Source organism: Phoca vitulina, unplaced genomic scaffold, assembly GCF_004348235.1.
Source record: "Phoca vitulina isolate PV1807 unplaced genomic scaffold, GSC_HSeal_1.0 scaffold7, whole genome shotgun sequence".
NCBI classification, from domain to species: domain Eukaryota; kingdom Metazoa; phylum Chordata; class Mammalia; order Carnivora; family Phocidae; genus Phoca; species Phoca vitulina.
In genome coordinates this window covers 33,434,017-33,453,542 of record NW_022589710.1, presented here as the reverse complement: position 1 = coordinate 33,453,542, position 19,526 = coordinate 33,434,017, and the positions used below count along the sequence as shown (strand labels likewise).

The following is a 19,526-nucleotide window of genomic DNA, read 5'->3' as shown; positions in this document are numbered from 1 at the left end:
ATATCCAACATGTTTCTAATTAAGAAAAAAGGCAAAATCCATTTTGAAGAAATAACATTATATAAGTCATATGCACAACATAATCAAGAGCCTCCCAAATCAGTATGCTGCTACTTCGCAAGCATATATGGCCTAGTAAGTGTTTAGGACTTCCACAGAACCAATTTATATCAATCAAAAAACTCCTTCTTAAGGCTCGAGTCTCTAAACTTTAACCCCAGAGGCTCAGCAGCTGCCGTAAAGGGAAGTTTGAAAAACTGAGACTCCCCTTTTCTGACAAAGAACAGCATCCATGAAAGCTTTTAGAGCAACAGTTGATTTGTGAATTACCTAAGAAAAGACCACATCATCTTTTGAACCAAGTATAACCCTCCTACTGAACCACCTGTAATAAAAATATTTCAATACTCTGAAGGAGTTAACATGCCTCCCAAAGTGCCAAATTAGAATTAGAATTTTGGGGTAAGAAGGGACCTTAAGTCCCTGTTATCCATCCTATTCCCACAGCAATTTAGCTAAGAGGAAACTGAAGCCAAGAGAGTGAGGGAGGGATTTCCCCAAGATACATGGCTATCCGCTGGCACAGACAGGAGTAGACAGAATTCAAGGTACCTGACTTCCAACCCAGTGTTCTGCTCACAAGAGCAAGCTTCTACTTCTATTATAATAAAGGAATGATTTATGCATATCTGGCTAAGACAACAGAAGACAGCTCTGAAAATATGTTTCAGTTATTACTTAGTGGGCTCAATAAATAAACTTTTAGCGAATATAAAGAAAATCATGAGGACATTATTTTAAAAACTAAACATTATCAGCTTTTCTGAATTTGAGGGACATTAAAAATTACTGTGACTGTTTCTAAGTCAATTTTTCTTCTTTTTTTAAAGACATTTATTTGAGAGCGAGAGAGAGAAAGGGAGGGACTGAGGGATAGTGCACACACATGTGGGGGTAGGGGCAGAGGGAGAGGGAATCTCCATGGGGCTCAATCTCACAACCCATGAGATCATGACCTGAGCAGAAACCAAGAGTTGGTCACTTAACTGACAACGCCACCCAGGGACCTTAAGTCACTTTTTCTTAAAAAAGATTATAATAATATAAAGCAAACAAGCACATCAACATACTTAGAGTTGAGAGAATTGATGATTTACCTTCCACCAGATGCAGGAATCCTTTCTAGGACATTCTTTTTCTAGAACTTTTTAAAATTTTGTGTTCAGCTTTTCAAATATTTAAAGCTAGTGATCAGTCTAGCCATTCCTTTTTCTCTTTCTTGATAAATATATGTAGGATATTAAAAAGTACATGGACATAGCTCATACAAATCATATTCAGCTCTGTTCAGTTCAACAAAGGTTTATCAAGCCCTAGGTATTGTGCTAGGTTCTGGGAGTACAAAAAGAAATGAGACCTAATCCTTGCCCTGGACGAGCTTACAAGAGAGTAGGGGAGAAAAGCATATACAGAAATAGCTTCAATCTAATAAAAAGTGCTAAAATAGATCATGTACAATAATAGATACAAGATTAGAGAACAAGGAAGGGATCAGAGTGAAGGATACCAAGAATACAAAAGTGGGCATTTTGGCAAGGTCACACACTTGGATCCAAATTCCTGGATTGAAAATACTATACATTTTCATATATATATATATATGAAATATACATATTCATATATATATATATACTATATATTCGGCTCAGGTCATGATCTCAGATCCTGGGATCAGCCCCAAGTCGTGATCCCTGCTCAGTGGAGAGTCTGCTTCTCCCTCTGCTCCTCTCATTTGTTCATGCACGCACTAGCGCTCTCTCTCAAATGAATAAAATCTTAAAAAAAAAAAAATCTACATAAAATGCCAAACAATAGTTCAACCTAACCTAAACAAAATGTGATGGTTCTTAGTAGTAAGATAGAATAATGAGGGACTGAAAATATTAAAATATACACTCGTATTAGGGGCGCCTGGGTGGCTCATGGGTTAAGCGTCTGCCTTCGGCTCAGATCATGGTCCCAGGGTCCTGGGATCAAGTTCCCCCATCAGGCCCCCTGCTTCTCCCTCCCTCTGCTGCTCCCCCTACTCTGCTGCTCCCCCTGCTTGTGCTCTCTCTCCCTCTCTCTCAAATAAATAAATACAATCTTCAAAAACATATATATACACTCGTATTAGACATTACAAGTGCATACTTAAGCAATTATATTTGCTAAAATAAGATAAATTATTCTAAAGCATTATACAAATTCATAAAGGAAGAGACTGCTTACTGGCTTCTAGTGTGAAGATGAAGTAATGTATGTTAGAAGGAGATTATTTGGTATGACACCCACGAAAGCATTCTTCTCTTTTTTCCATGAACATTCAAAGAATTAAACATGAATGTTCAGGATTCCCAAAACAATAGCAAGTATAATTTATTGTTGGAATGTTAATTTTTTCCTTGACCAAGAAACCCATTAAAGATGGAATTTGGTTGAATACTACTTAAAAGTAAAATAGCTCAGATCTCTTGAGTATCAGAGTTGAACTTTATTAAAGCTGTCATCTTTAAATTATTTTGAACTGTTACACATAAGAAATAAGATTAAAATTTCCTGTGACCATACAACCTTGTGTAAGGTCCAAAATGCATGTCAACCTTCCTTGTGTGTTTTCCTTTAACCTCATAGCATTTATTTAGTCCTCCAGTAAATGGTAAAAGAAAATTAAGACCTTGTTCAGCACTATATAACCTTTTTTTTTTTTTTTAAGATTTTATTTATTTATTTGACAGAGAGAGACAAAGCGAGAGAACGAACCCAAGCAGGGGGAGTGGGAAAGGGAGAAGCAGGCTTCCCGTGGAGCAGGGAGCCCGATGCTGCGGGGCCTGATCCCAGGACCCTGGGATCATGACCTGAGCTGAAGACAGATGCTTAACGACTGAGCCACCCAGGCGCCCCAGCACTATATAACTTCTTTGCAACATATACAAACATGACTACCATATTTTGGATTTAAATGTTTAATACATTTAGTTAGTAACTGTCTATAATTAACAGTAATTTTTGTTTCTACATGGTTCTGGATATTGGGATCTTTTTTAATGAAAACAAGATACAAGATAAATGTGAGAACGGTTCTTATTTGTTTCAGGTTTGTTTATTTATTTATTTACTTATGTATTTATTTTTTTATTTTTTAGAGAGGGTAGGGGTGCAGAGGGAGGGGGAGAATCTTAAGCAGACTCCACACCCAGCATACAGACCAATGCAGGGCTCAATCTCATGACCCTGAGATCAAGACCTGAGCTAAAATCTAAAGTCAGACGCTTAACCAACTGAGCCACCCAGGCGCCCCAGGTTCGTTTATTTTTTAAACTACCTTGTCATTTTAAATTTCTTGGTTATAAGAGGACACTGCTTATCTATACCAGATTGTTCACAGCCCAGGAAACATCACTCCTTCTGAAGCAGTATATACCAATGCCATAATTAGGACAAAAGTAGAGGGGAAATATTTCAGAATCACCTGGAGAATCTTTCCGAACTGTACCTTACCACTATCACAAGTACAGAAAGCCAATGCTTTAGAGGTGTATTGCAGACCTAATAACAAGACTGAAATCAAGGATTTACCTGAAACTAAATTTAGAAGCTACTGTCTTACAAGGACTGCTAATAAAAAGGATCTTAAAAAAAAGAGAGAGTAATGAGGACAACGCTGAAGGTTTCTAGGGATATCTATGTGTGCAGAGGTCCAGGTTCCCAGCTAGACCTGTAGTAAGGCAATAAACAAAAGGAAGAAATCACTGCCACCACATTTATGCATAAGCAGTGCACTTTCAGTTTCTTACCTCCAATATTCTGAATTAGGATGGTGCCTGCTACTGCCACCTATAAAAGAACAAATGTATTCACAAGATGAAAGAAGAAATAAAAGGATCAGTATTTTACTAAAATCCAATAACCCATTACTAAAAAACAGATGCAGAAGTGAAGAGAAATTGAAAAGAATACATTGTCAGCCATTTGTAATACATAAAACTAATTATCATCACATAAAAAGCCCTTTTTTAATAGTTCCATAGTTACCATAAAGAATGCTTTTGAAAATTTTCTTGGCAGTCATTTTAAACAGTTAAAAGTATTAAAAACTAGTAATTGGTGATTATCAAAGTAGCAAAAAATTGAAATTAAATCTATCTGGTCTCATTCTCCCTTTTTCACTGCTTTAGGAGGTAAAATGAGACATTGCTTTAGTAGGTCGACTGCTACAGCTTGAGGTGTGCTGTGAGGATGCTGTTTTGCATAGAAGGAAATTATATAGTCTCCTGAGTGTGTTAGCGTGGCAAAAAACAAGCTTTTGAACATCCTGTCCCAGGAATTAGTAAAGTCTAGAGCAGAAAACTCTAGAGCCCACATATTCTCAGATCTGAAATTTTAAAGCAAACTATTTCAAAATCAAGAATATGGAGTGGGCTTAGTGTAAGAAAGAAGAAGGTCGTGAAGACTGTAGCCTATTGGAGAACTCCTCCCCTTTCAAAATGGGGCACCTGCCGCTCAGCTCTGGCCAGCTGCTGGCATGTGAGAATGTGGATCCAATGTAGCTCTAGCTTCTACATTTCGTTAATTTTTCAAGGAAAGTCAGAAACTGAATTCTTTCAAAATTTCGTAACTCTTAGTTGGCAATCAGTTAAAAATAAGAAAATGGAGGCCAAACCAAATATGCCTAAGGACTAAGTTCAGCTTGTAGGTTTGCTGGTTTGTGATTCGGATGAGCTTCCTGGGAAACTCAAGACACCTTATCCATTCTTGGTAATCAGATGTACTCAAAGGAAATGACTAGATATTCTACTTCCACTTGGGCCTTTCAATCACGTAAGTCTTGGTGGATCTGCACCCCCAATGGATATTTGGAATGGCCTAGCTATCTAGGATCATTCAGTTCATGGACTGGGAACAGATCACCTCTCAGACTCCCCTCTACTAGGAATTCCATCAGTGGTACATCATTTGCCTATCCTGGAAACACTAGAGGCCTTGGGGTCTGCAGAGTAGGGCTAATGATGGAGTAGTTGCCACTCTAACTTTTCCAGAAGAAACTTTGCATGTCAACTCTTTTAAAAATTAGTTACAAAATGTCATAGTTATTTGTGAAGACTATTTTGACCTTTTGCACACTTTTATATACAATTGATAGCTACTGCTATCATACATGAAATTTTGATTTCTACTAATATATTGCAAAAAAACAGTAAGATCAACTTATTCATGATTATCTTTCCATCTTAAGTGCTGAATTTAAGCACTTAAGATCTACAAAGTCAGTATGTCTATCTACCTATCTATGCCTTCAGTGCCTACTATAATGAATAGCACATGGTATTTACTCAATAAATATTTGCTTGGTGAGCAGATAAATTATAGACAATTTAAAAAATCTTAAAAAGTTCAACAAATTTAAAAATATTTCTTTAATTCTCAGAACAATGTTATCTTATTATGTCCTATCCATATCTGCATCATATCTGGAAAGAAGGAAATAGGAAAGTTTCTTTTTTTTTAATATTTTACTTATTTATTTGACAGAGAGAGAAAGAGAACAAGCAGAGGGAGCAGCAGAGGGAGAGGGAGAAGCAGGCTCCCCGCTGAGCAGGGAGCCCGATGCGGGACTCGATCCCAGAACCCTGGGGTCATGACCTGAGCCGAAGGCAGACACCTAACCAACTGAGCCACCCAGGTGCCCTGGAAATAGGAAAGTTTCAACCCAATTGTGGAAGTGGAGAGGAAGTATAAAAAAGGCAAACAAACAGCAACTCCTCATTTAGAGTATCCTCTGTCTGTGCACCTGCCTCCTAAGAACTGAGTGCCTACATTAATGATAATGCAACTATTCTAGAGTTTTAGAAAGGGAAAGGGGACTCTCAATTCTTTTAGATTCTGCTCTATTCAAGGAATGCAGGAAATACTAGTGTGAAGTAACAGTGATGATGCTTAGAGTCCTATTTATAGATCATATGGAATTAATTTGAGAGTTTTCTTATACGTATAAATAACATTTTCTTCTTCCTTGGTTAAACTGGATACAGGAAACTGATCATGATTATACGAAACATCCCTGTCTGCAGGAAAGAGAAACTGTTACCAGGATGATTAACACAACCCTTTACCTGCAAGTAACATATTCTCCATTTTGTTCAAGTTTCAAGTTATTAAGACAAGGTTAAAACCATGAGGCTACACAGCATGATTTAAATATTCTTCTTATACTTTAAAAACAAAGTTAATTTGAATGTAAATACAGGTTTTCCCCTATCATGTAGCTATATCTTTTTCCTCCCAGACTCACTTCTTAGAAGTTGGTTTGGCCATCTTTAAGATTAAAAACAAACACAAAACACAAACAACAGTTTTACAAATGAAAAGAAAAAGTCCTATTTGAAACCAACATGAAAATGGGTTTTAAAAGTATGATAGATCTTCAGAAATAAAGTACTACAGTACTCACAAAAATATTTAACTCCTGATTAACTGTGGAGGAAGACACTGTTTTCTCTACCTCTCAATTTACTTTAATGTGCCTATCACAAACGAATGCCCAATAAATACTGCTGTCATTTCTATTATTCTGAGGAGGAAAAGCAGTTGATTTAGAGTCTGAAGTTCTACAATGTAATACTGGCTTTAAGTAACTGTGGACATATAGGCCCCTTCATTCCTCTGGGCCTTAATTTCCTCACCTATAAATGAGGGAATAGCTTGATCATCTTTTAGCACTGTTCAGCTCTTAAGTAATATAATCTTCTAATTACCAGTTTTGTAAATAGTCATGCTATAATCTTAATTCTATGCTTCTTTCTTTTCCTATCTTTATGAGGATTTACTCAGTTAATATAATCAATTTTTTTAAAAAGATTTTATTTATTTATTTGACAGAGACACAGCGAGAGAGGGAACACAAGCAGGTGGAGTGGGAGAGGAAGAAGCAGGCTTCCCGCGGAGCAGGGAGCCCGATGCGGGGCTCTATCCCAGGACCCTTGAATCATGACCTGAGCTAGAAAGGCAGACACTTAACGAATGAGCCACCCAGGCACCCCTATAATCAAAATTAATTAAAAAAAAAAACTTAAAACAGGCCATTGTTACAGCTTTAAAATTGTTCAAGTCACTGCTCTCCTTCATTAGGGTGAAAAATACTAATATATTTAAGTGTCGAATTAAATTTATTGACGCATTTTCCAGAAGGGCATATAGAGAGATTTCTTCTCTTTGTCTTCCTGTTCCCATCATTCTGTCTTTCTTCACTTTAGCTTCCTTTTAGTCCCCTAATTTCTTTCTCTTAGATATACCTGTCTCTTTTAACTAGAAATGGAAGGAAAAAAAAATGTCTCTGGATTTTGGAGACAGTAAGGAGAAAAAAAAAAATTTTACCTTTCCAGGTAATCCAAATGCAAAGAGTCCAAGATCTTCATAAGATGTCACAGCTGTTGAGAGAGATTATAATTTTTACTTTTACACAAAACTATTTGTGTGCCAAGTCCTAAAGGTAAGAAAGCTATTCTACTACTATCTTATAGCTATTGGATGGTCACATTAAATTTAGAGCAGAAGTAACCACTGCTGGGGGAAACTTCTGGAGACTTACGGTCTGTAAGGATAGAGTCGTACAATAAGTAGAGCTTAGCAAATTGCAAGGTTATCTACTTACCACCCAGCCTGCAGTACAGTAGTTCAAATGCACTGATCACTCAAGAACAACCCCACTTCTCCCTCAACAGTACTTGCATACTACACTATCTAACAGCAAGCTTTCACTGGCAATAGTCTCTGAAAACTGCATATATAAAGGTAGATAAAGTACGAAAGCTGTATCATACTTTCAGAGACATTCATTTTTCCTTACCTCATAATTAGTAGGGCATACACTTTCTTTTTTCATCATGAGTATGGAATTACATTTTTATTCCAGATATTTAAGAAATGCAGGCACAGAAAAGATGAAAATTAAATGGCTCATAAAAGAACCCAATTTGTCCTTAGCCTGTATAGCTTCATGTTCTAACTAATGACACCACCAGTAAAAATGAGAAGTAAAAACATTTATGTAATCCTATAGTCTGAAAAGTGCTTAACCTTACAGTACTTACACTAAAGAGCAGCAGACTAGCAGATGCTAAGGCTTGGTACAGCAACACACTTTTCCTATTGAGTCCAAGATACAGTTCATCATTTTTTAAAGCAAGTTTTAATATATTATCTCAAGAAATACATGGGTTTTCTTTAAATTGTCACTAACTTAACAAAAATCTCCTCTGTACTTTTGTATACAAAGACTACCAGGTTTGTAAAGTTAAGCATTTAAAAACCGTTTATGGCCTTTACATGTTACACCTACAAAGTTGGAAAGAAAACTGAAATGTTGAAAATATAAAATTACTAAAATACTAATTAAGAACAAAAATTTTAGCATTTTTAATTGCAAAATTTAAATTATTAACTTTAATCTATTATCAGAGTTGATGGATGACACAGGTATTTTTTTTAAGTGTATTTATATACTGCTAAACACAGTGAACAAAGACAATTTAGTTTTGATTTTGGGATATATAATTTGATTATAAGTAGGAACCTTTATACTTTAACAATGAAAGACTTCTACAATAATCTTACAGGGGTAGATTTTGGATATATTTTAGAACATAAAAATTAAAAAACAGAGTTACAGAATGAAGACCTGGAATTTTTTCCTCCTTTGTGAAATGCCAAAACTCTTTTTTCCAAATATACATATTCTAAAGTGAATGTCATCACAAAAATTAATAATTATTTTAATCAATAAATCTTTACTAGTTTGTTTTAATTTTCTAAACATAATTGATAATATTATATAGGGGCACAATTCCTTAAATTTGACATTCCAAAGCCTTGGTATATATATTAAACCAAAAAAATTGTCTAAATATTAGCTTCTATATAATTTGACACTGAGAAGGTAAGTTTGCTGAATATTACGTGCCAGAAGGTCTCTGATCTGACACTAAAGCATGAGATTAAAGGAACATCATTGTTCAATTTTAGCACCCCTCTTTAATATTATAGTTAAAATTATTATCTGGTTTTTTTTAAGATTTTATGTATTTGCCAGAGAGAAAGAGAGAGCACAAGCAGGGGGAGTGGCAGGCAGAGGGAGAGGGAGAAACAGACTCTCCGCTGAGCGGGGAGCCCAATGTGGGACTCAATCCCAGGACCCTGGGATCATGACCTGAACCGAAGGCAGATGCTTAGCCGACTGAGTCACCCAGGCGCCCCTATCTGTTCTTTCTTTCTTTTTTTTTTTTTTTTAAATTTTTTTTTATTGTTATGTTAATCCCCATACATTACATCATTAGTTTTAGATATAGTGTTCCATGATTCATTGTTTGTGCATAACACCCAGTGCTCCATGCAGAACATGCCCTCCTCAATACCCATCACCAGGCTAACCCATCCTCCCAACCCCCTCCCCTCTAGAACCCTCAGTTTGTTTTTCAGAGTCCATTGTCTCTCATGGTTCTTCTCCCCCTCCAATTTCCCCCCCTTCATTCTTCCCCTCCTGCTACATTCTTCTTCTTCTTTTTTTCTTTCTTAACATATATTGCATTATTTGTTTCAGAGGTACAGATCTGAGATTCAACAGTCTTGCACAATTCACAACGCTTACCAGAACACATACCCTCCCCAGTGTCCATCACCCAGTCACCCCATCCCTCCCACCCCACCCCCCACTCCAGCAACCCTCAGTTTGTTTCCTGAGATTAAGAATTCCTCATATCAGTGAGGTCATATGATACATGTCTTTCTCTGTTTGACTTATTTCGCTCAGCATAATACCCTCCAGTTCCATCCACGTCGTTGCAAATGGCAAGATCTTATTCCTTTTGATGGCTGCATAATATTCCATTGTATATATATACCACCTCTTCTTTATCCATTCATCTGTTGATGGACATCTTGGCTCTTTCCACAGTTTGGCTATTATGGACATTGCTGCTATAAACATCAGGGTGCACGTAGCCTTTCGGGTCCCTACTTTTGTATCTTTGGGGTAAATACCCAGTAGTGCAATTGCTGGATCATATGGTAGCTCTATTTTCAACTTTTTGAGGAACCTCCATACTGTTTTCCAGAGTGGCTGCACCAGCTTGCATTCCCACCAACAGTGTAGGAGGGTTCCCCTTTCTCCGCATCCTCGCCAACATCTGTCATTTCCTGACTTGTTAATTTTAGCCATTCTGACTGGTGTGAGGTGGTATCTCATTGAGGTTTTGATTTGGATTTCCCTGATGCCGAGCGATATTGAACACTTTTTCATGTGTCTGTTGGCCATCTGGATGTCTTCTTTGGAAAAATGTCTGTTCATGTCTTCTGCCCATTTCTTGATTGGATTCTTTGTTCTTTTGGTGTTGAGTTTGATGAGTTCTTTATAGATTTTGGATACTAGCCCTTTATCTGATATGTCATTTGCAAATATCTTCTCCCATTCTGTCAGTTGTCTTTTGGTTTTGTTGACTGTTTCCTTTGCTTTGCAAAAGCTTTTTATCTTGATGAAGTCCCAATAGTTCATTTTTGCCCTTGCTTCCCTTGCCTTTGGCGATGTTTCTAGGAAGAAGTTGCTGCGGCTGAGGTCGAAGAGGTTGCTGCCTGTGTTCTCCTTTAGGATTTTGATGGACTCCTGTCTCACATTGAGGTCTTTCAACCATTTGGAGTCTATTTTTGTGTGTGGTGTAAGGAAATGGTCCAGTTTCATTCTTCTGCATGTGGCTGTCCAATTTCCCAACACCATTTGTTGAAGAGACTGTCTTTTTTCCATTGGACATTCTTTCCTGCTTTGTCAAAGATTAGTTGACCATAGAGTTGAGGGTCCATTTCTGGGCTCTCTATTCTGTTCCATTGATCTATGTGCCTGTTTTTGTGCCAGTACCATACTGTCTTGATGATGACAGCTTTGTAGTAGAGCTGGAAGTCCGGAATTGTGATGCCGCCAGCTTTGCTTTTCTTTTTCAACATTCCTCTGGCTATGCGGGGTCTTTTCTGGTTCCATACAAATTTTAGGATTATTTGTTCCATTTCTTTGAAGAAAGTGGATGGTATTTTGATGGGGATATCTGTTCTTTCTTAAAAAAAACTTTCCTTCCAAGAACTTAAAGCAAGGAGGCTTTTCAGTGTCACAAATGGGAATATACTGAATAACTTGCTTTTAAAATGACTTATGTAGAGGTTCTCCGTCAATAAGCAAGTTATTAAGATGATACTGATCCAAAAATTTTACTAAGGTTTGCTTTATTTTTGAACAGCAGAAAACAAGTATAGATTTATGTTTAGTAAACATGAAAAGCTAATAAATTTCCCATAAGCAAAAGTCATAATACTGAAGGATTCCAAAAAGAATTGGTATTTCAATTACCTAAATAAATTAAACATTTATTAATTTTTATATTACAACACAACCTTTATTATCACAGAAAATATAATCAAACTAATAGCTTAATAAAGATAAATGTACTTGCAACTTCTGACAGTAGTGGCGTACATTTTGGCAATTTCAAACTTGCACTCTATCTCCCAAATCAGCACGTCTGGCTCGCCATTCAGTTTTGTCGCTGTCATCATACTTCTTTTATGTTGCAAAAATTAGAAGCATTTTCCCATGTCTAAGACATCATGAGTATGAATAATGGCTTCTGGCTTAACATTGAGGCTTTACTAAAATATGTACACAGTCAGCCAAATGCTTTATCTCTACATATTCTAATTCTTAATGGTTTTCTGGACCATCTCAACATATAAACCCAAACAACCCTAGTGAAATATTTTTAAAGTTCTGTTCTATCATTTGGGCAGTTAAGATGCTAGTAATAGTGTAAACTGGTATGACGTTTGGAATACAGTTTGAACAATGAGCCTTTAAAATATTTTTAACATTTGGGGGCGCTTGGGTGGCTCCGTCGATTAGGCGGCCGACTCTTGATTTTGGCTCAGGTCATGATCTCAGGGTTGTGAGATCAAGCCCCTTGCCAGGCTCCAAGCTGCCACTCGGCATGGAGTCTGCTTGTCCTTCTCCCTGCCCGTCCCCCAGCTCACTCATTCCCTCTCTCTCTCTCTCTCTCAAATAAATAAATTAAAAAATATATATTTATAACATTTTACCCCTAGAAGCTTGCATCTTAGGAAATAAGACTAAAATCAGAAAACATTAAATGCAAAGATTATCATACATAATTTACACTGAAAAAAAAAAAAAAAACCCCACCACAAACCACCTAAATGTTCAATAATGGTAAAGTGGTTAAGTATATTATAGTAGGTATACCTGATACATTAATAGGTAGCCATTAAAAACTATGTTAATGATAACATGAAAAAATGTCAATATTGAAAGAAAAAATTGATTTGAATATGATCCATAAATTAAAAATGTAAAAAGAGTGGGATGAACTATAAACTGGTAACAATGATCATGTAGTCTTCTTTCTTTGTCTTCCTCTTTTGGGGGGCATTCAAATATTCTACAATGACCATAATGGGCTGGTGGAACTTTAAAAACCATACTCCTTGTATAGTTCTATTTCCTCCACCAAATATCGGATTGGGTTGATTTAAGCTGCAACTTTTAATCTCTTGTTTAGAAAAGTATCATTTGGTCTCCTAATAAGGGATATTTTTCTGCTCTTTCAAATGATCAATGTTTTAATATCTTATTTATAAAGTGAAAATGTTTTGAGAGATCTCAAAATAAGATGTGGTAATGACCAGTCACATTAGAAGCATATTCCTACAGAAAAGGAATAACATTAGTTATGAAAATTATAAAATTAATTCAGTCTTTTACAGGAAACCATACAAGCAGTACTTGGCACAATTCTCCTTAAATAAATAACTGAAAGCAGTCGTTAGCAATCTATTTTAGGAAATGATTTTTTGATATTAAAGAAATCAATGCTATGTTTTCAGGAGGCAGAAAGGCTGTAAATCTTAACAAGTAAATTGGGGGAAAATTTCTTCTTTAATGTACCATCAAGGCACACGATAGTGCTATTTTGGCGAGACCAAGAGTTTGGCTCTACACGAATCATTTGGAAAGCTGCTTCCCATAAAGTCGTGGAATACTTCCAGCTAGTTACTCCAGTGTTCTGTCTGCTTTGTATTTTTTCCTCAATGAAACAGGACAATTAATAAACTCTGGTTACAGTACAAAGCCCAAGTTTCAGCAGCAGCAATATTATCTTTGGATCTGAACTGAGGGACATAAGTTATTCAAAAACAGTTCAATTCTCAGAAAGTTGGCCATTTGGAATGCACCCTTATTATTTTGAAATTCTTCTCTTTCTTGTGCTTTCCATCATTTTCCTCTCACCTTTTTCTCCCTAATAGTATCATGCAGGTCATTCATTTATTGAGTGTCTACTATGTAACTGTATCACTACTTCTGACCTTTCTCAATATGTAATTAAATGTCAGTTTACCCACTAAATGCGGCATGATTCTAGAGAATTCGATGCAGGATAAGAAAACAGAATACTAGAATACTAGAAACATTCTCCTTTCAAGTGGCACAGAGGTTGTGATATTGCATGTGTAGAGAAAGTTCTAGGATCCCAATATACTGCTTGGCTCTGCTGTGAACATTTACATAATCTTATCCTATAAATGCTATTCATTAGTTTTCAACTTTTAGACTCAACTTACAGATAAAATGTGAATGACTTACATATGATTACAAAACAGAAAGTAAATATTGCCAATCTTGACAATATAAAGGTGCAGCAGGGAAATATGGGAAGTACGGGAAATAGGGAGAGGGCAGGTGAGAGAAAGGATAGGGGCACTAATATATCACATAGTAGAGTCAAGGGATGCTCTCTGAAGTCCATGGAACAAAAATAAAAATTTAAGCATATTAGAGTTACAAAATAATCAGCCCACACAGGTGGGTTATGATACCTATATGAATTTCATTTCAGATAGTAAATGGAGCACTAAGAATTTTTTTTAAGAAGGGTGTTGCAATGGGGGCACCTGGATGATTCAGTCAGTTAAGCATCTGCCTTCCACTCAGGTCATGATCCCGGGGTCCTGGGATGGAGCCCCACATCAGCTCCCCACTCAGCAGGGAGTCTGCTTCTCCCTCTGCCTCTGCCCCTCCCTCAGGTCATGCTCGTTCTCTCTCTCTCAAATATTAAATAAATAAATAAATAAATAAGAAGGGTGCTGCAATGGACAGTGTTGAGAACCACTGCTCTAAAGGGCTTATGTAAAAAAAACCAAAATGGTGAGCACAAAGGAGACATTTTACTCATTTATTTCCTCATCACTGTTAACAATTAAAATCCTAATAAAAGAACTATAACCTTACTTTAGGAAGAGGAAGTTAGGGGCTATGCTCTTTTTCTCAGTGGGCTCTAGGAAGAACCAAAATTCTCTTTGGAAGCAACAAGTGGTGAATCCCAGTATCTTCCTTGACTCTTTTCAACCACCTCAGTTGCTTCTCACTGGTTCAGCAAAAACTCCAAATTCCTTAGATGATACTTGTCTATCTCTTCAGTTTTCTTTTCTCTTTTGTAACTCATGCACAAATAGTAAACTATTTTTGGTATCTTGAATAACATATATAGTACATACTTTTCTATATGCCATATTCTCTCTTCCCTTGTCTCCTAGTCAAATTCCTTTTCGGCTCAGTCCTCAGGAATATTTACTGACCCTCAACCTCCAACCCAGACAAGGCAAATCACTCCCTCTTTTGGGCTATCACTATATCTAGGCCATATTCAAATAGCTACAATCATCACACTGCCATTATAATTTTTTTTACTTACATATTTGTCTCCCCAATTAGACTATGAACTTTTTCAGGGAAGGAAGTCTTACTTATCACTGTATTCCCAACAGATAAAAAAAGAGTATTGAATAAATGAATGAACCTCTACCCTGGGCTTCAGTTCTAGGACCTGTCCATCTAGATATACAGTTGACCCTCGAGCAACACAGGGGCTAGGGTGCCAACCCCATGCAGTCAAAAATCTACGTATAACTTTTGACTCCTTAGAAACTTAATTACTAAGAGCTTACTGTTGACCAGAAGCCCTACTGATAACAGTCAATTAACACATATTTTGTATGTTATATACATTATATACTAGATACTTTTTTTTTTTTTAAAGATTTTATTTATTTATTTGACAGAGAAAGACACAGTGAGAGAGGGAACACAAGCAGAGGCAGAGCAACAGGGAGAAGCAGGCCCCCCGCGGAGCAGGGAGCCCAATGAGGGGCTCGATCCCAGGACTCTGGGATCATGACCTGAGCCAAAGGCAGACGCTTAACGACTGAGCCACCCAGGCGCCCCTATACTGGCTTCTTATAAAGGAAACTACAGAAATGAAAATGTTATTAGAAATTCATCAAGAAGACAAAATACATTTTCCATACTGTACTTATCAAAAAAAAAATCCATATATAAGTGGATCTACACAGTTCAAAACTGTGCTGTTCAAGAGTCAACTATTCTTCAAATCTCCCTATCCAAAGCTGAACTCATTTTTACTTTGAATCAATGCTTCCTGCTATGTCCTTATCTCCATTTAATGACACTATCATTAGTCCAGTGTCTCATAACAGAAATCTGGGAGATACGCGTAGACATGTCCTTCTCTCTTATTCACCATATTCAGACATCAGCTCCTCTCAATTCTAACTCCCTTAACCTCCATATTCCCTAATCCATTTCTTTCATTTCCCTTGTTAATACTTTGTTTCAATCTTCCAGTATTTGATTCTTAGACTTTTGTGACAACCAGGCCTCACTGCTGACTTATTCAGGTACTGTTAGTGCAAATTAGAGCCAGACAAATGAGAAAGGCATTCCTTTCAGGAAAAAGACAAAGAAAAGGGTCATCATGAACACATATCTTGAAGGCAAGCACGGCCTGGAAAGATGACTGTGCCTTTGTGAAAAACAAAACAAAACAAAACAAAAAACAAACTACTCGGGGGCGGGGAGGGGGGCTGAGTAGCTCAATCAGTTAAGCATCTGACTCTTGATCTCAGCTCAGATCTTGATTTCAGGGTTATGAGTTCAAGCCCCGCCACAGAGCCTACTTAAAAAAAAAAAAAAAAAAAAAAAGCAAAAGCAAAAGCTACTCCAATCTGGAGGTGGCTTTTAGATCAGCTGCTCAGTTGTCCTGGGAATTCCCTTTACTTCTCTCCCGTGCTAAATTCCCTATTTCTTCGATAGTACACAACTTTGGTAAAAGGCATCCTCCACTGCTCATTAAGTAGGAGTGCATAGGAAATAATTTTTTGAGTCTTTGAATGTATGAAAATGTTATTATTCTACCAGCATAGTTACATGATAGTTTTGCTGGGTATAGAATTCTATACTGAAATCATCCCCCCCCCCCAAATTTTGAAGGTATTGTTTTATAGTCTTCTTATTTAAAGTATTTCCTGGGAAGTCATTTGCTATTATAGTTCTTGACTCATTGTATGAGAATTTTGTTTCTCCTCTCTGAAAGCTTTTAGGATATTCTCTGGGGTTTCTGATTTTTCACAATGATGTGTGTTTGTATGAATTATTTTGCAATTATTATAGGATCTAAGAAGAATCCTTTCAACCTGGAAACTAATTTCCTTCAGTTACACAAACTTTCTATTATTTTGTTGATAATTTCCTACCATTACATGTTTTCTCTTCTCTTTTTATGGAATTCCAATTATTTGCATGTTGAACCTCCTGGACTGGACCTCTATTTTGTATCTTTCCTCTCTTATTCCAAGCTCCTTGTCTTCCCCTCACCTCCCTGCCTAAAAAATTTCCTTAACTCCTTCAACACAACTACTAATCTTGAATTTTATTTTTAATTTCTAGGACTCTTATATTCTCTTATTATAACCTTTTAATAATTTCTGTTTCAAAAATGCAATATCTTCTTTTAGTTCTCTGAAGCTATTAAATAAAGTTTTTTTTTTTTTTTAAGTTTTCATCTGGTCTCTGTATTATCTCTGTTTCCTCTTTTCCTCTGAGTTTGTTTCTTTCTTAATTTTTTTTGGTGGGGGGGGAAGGGGCAGAGGAAGAGGGAGTGAGAGAAAGCATCTTAAGCAGGCTCTACACTCAGCACAGAGCTGGACGTGAGGCTCAGTCTCACAACTCTGAGATCATGACATGGGCCAAAACCAAGAGTCTGATGCTTAACCGACTAAGCCATCCAGGTGCCCCTTTAATTTTTTTTAATAAACTTTCTTTTTAAGAGCAGTTTTAAGTTCACAGCAACACTGAGCAGAAAGTATGGAGAGTTTCCACATCTTCCCTAATCCCAAACATGCACAGTCTCCACCACTATCAATGTTCTCCACTAGAGTGGTACATTTATTACAGTCAATGAACCTACACTGACATATCATTATTACCCAAAGTCCACAGTTTGGAGTTCACTTCTGATGCTGTACATTCTATGGGTTTTGACAAATGAATAATGACGTGTATCCACTAGTAAAGTATCATACACAATAGTTTCACTGCCACCAACATCCTCTGTGCTCTGCCTATTCATTTCTCCTTCCCCTCTAGCCCCTGGAAACCACTGGTCTTTTCACTGTCTCCATAGTTTTATCTTTTCTAGAATGTCACAGAGTCAACCATTTTTTAAAAAGTAGGCTCCAGGGGCACCTGGGTGGCTCAGTCGTTAAGTGTCTGCCTTTGGCTCAGGTCATGATCCCAAGGTCCTGGGATTGAGCCCCACATCGGGCTCCTTGCTCAGCAGGAAGCCTGCTTCTCCCTCTCCCACTCCCCCCGCTTGTGTTCCCTCTCTCGCTGTCTCTCTCTCTGTCAAAAAATAAATAAAATCTTTAAAAAATAAAAATAAATAAATAAATAAATAAATAAATAAATAAAAAATAGGCTCCAGGGATGCCTGGGTGGCTCAGTTGGTTAAGCAGCTGCCTTTGGCTCAGGTCATGATCCCAGGGTCCTGGGATTGAGTCCCACATCAGGCTCCTTGCTCAGAGGGGAGCCTGCTTCCCCTCTGCCTGCCACTCCCTCTGCTTGTGTGATCTCTCTCTCTGTGACAAATAAATAAATAAAATATTAAAAAAATAAAAAAAATTAAAAGTAGACTCCATACCCAACATGGGGCTTGAACTCATGAGCCTGAGATCAAGAGGTGCATGCTCTACTGACGGAGCCAGCCAGATGCCCCAAGAATGTTATACAGCTGGAACTGTACGGGATGTAGCCTTTTCAGATTGGATTCTTTCACTTAGTAATATACATTTAAGGTTCCTCCATGTTTTTTCATTGTTTGATAGCTCATTTCTTTTTAGTGCTGAATAATATTTCATTGTATGGATGGACCACCATTTATCCATTCACCTACCAAAGGACAACTTCGTTACTTCTAAGTTCTGGCAATTATGAATAAAGCAGGTATAAACATCCATGTGCAGGTTTTTGTGTCAACATAAGTTTTCAACTCATTTGGATACCTAGTAGTAACATCTAGATCTGGTAGTACAACTGCTGGATCAAAAGGTAGCCTCTATACCTTTTCATCAGGATCTTCACATGTTGTGTCAACATTTACCTTCAAAATTATAGAACGGGTACTTTCTCACATTTGGAGCTTGCATTTGGAGTATGAGGGTAAAAAAATGAGTTCACCATAACTCCAAGATCTTTGGCCTAAGCAACTAGAAGGAAGATGCTATCATCTACTTAGGTGAGAAAAGAGTGGAAGGTATAGACTGGAAGTGCAAAATTGGACAGTTTGGTTAATTTGAGATATATATATATATATATATATATATATATATCTCCAAGTGGAGATGTCATGGAGGCAGTTGAATATGAGACTGAAATTCAGGGGAAGAGACCCAGGCTAAGGACATAAAGTTTAGGGTCACCAGGAGCCCTAGTGAGTATAAAAGAAATCAGAGGAATAGTCCTGGGGTACTCCAATGTTTAGAAGATGGAAAGATGAAGAATATTCAGCAGAAAAAAAGAGGAGTATTCAGTGGAATAGGACGGAAACCAGAAGAATGTAAATAAGTGTCACACAGAGGAAGGAACAACTAACTACTAAATGCTGCTGAGCAGTTAACTAAGGTGAAGACTGACAACTGACTGCTGGATTTAGCAACTAAGTGCAAGTCACCGGTATAATAATTTCAATGGAATGATGGGGGAAAGCCTAACTGGAGTGGGTTCAAAAGAGAATAAGAGGGGGAAAAAAAAGAAAGAATGAGAGGAAGGGAAACTATCTGGCATAAACAAGTCTTCTAAGGAGTTTTGCTATGAAGGCACGGAGCATATTGAAGGAATGTGGAGTCCTTCTTAAAACGGAAGAAATGATAGATTCTTTGTAAATGGATAGGAAGAAAACAAAGGAAAAAAGATGATAAAAAAGAAGAAGAGAGAAGGGAGAGAGTGGCTGGAGGGATGCAGGTGAGAGCAGATGGGATCACAGCAGAAGTAGAAAAGCTGGCCTTAGATAAGAACACTAAGAGTTCAT

General features: G+C 37.2%; 1 protein-coding gene across 6 annotated transcripts in view; it reads right to left on the bottom strand.

The window, feature by feature from the left end:
- The window catches only part of SLC38A6 (solute carrier family 38 member 6), a 74,129-nt gene that overhangs the window by 47,685 nt on the left and 6,918 nt on the right, over positions 1–19,526 (bottom strand). For all 6 annotated transcript variants that reach the window (XR_004299550.1, XR_004299551.1, XM_032405242.1 and 3 more), the window contains exons 4-5: positions 7,414–7,466; positions 3,837–3,876 (exon numbers count right to left, since the gene is read on the bottom strand). Coding sequence is in view for 4 of the 6 variants with exons in the window: in XM_032405242.1 (XP_032261133.1) it covers positions 3,837–3,876; positions 7,414–7,466 (93 nt within the window). In the remaining 2 variants the exon portion in view is untranslated. The remainder of the gene's footprint in view (positions 1–3,836; positions 3,877–7,413; positions 7,467–19,526) is intronic.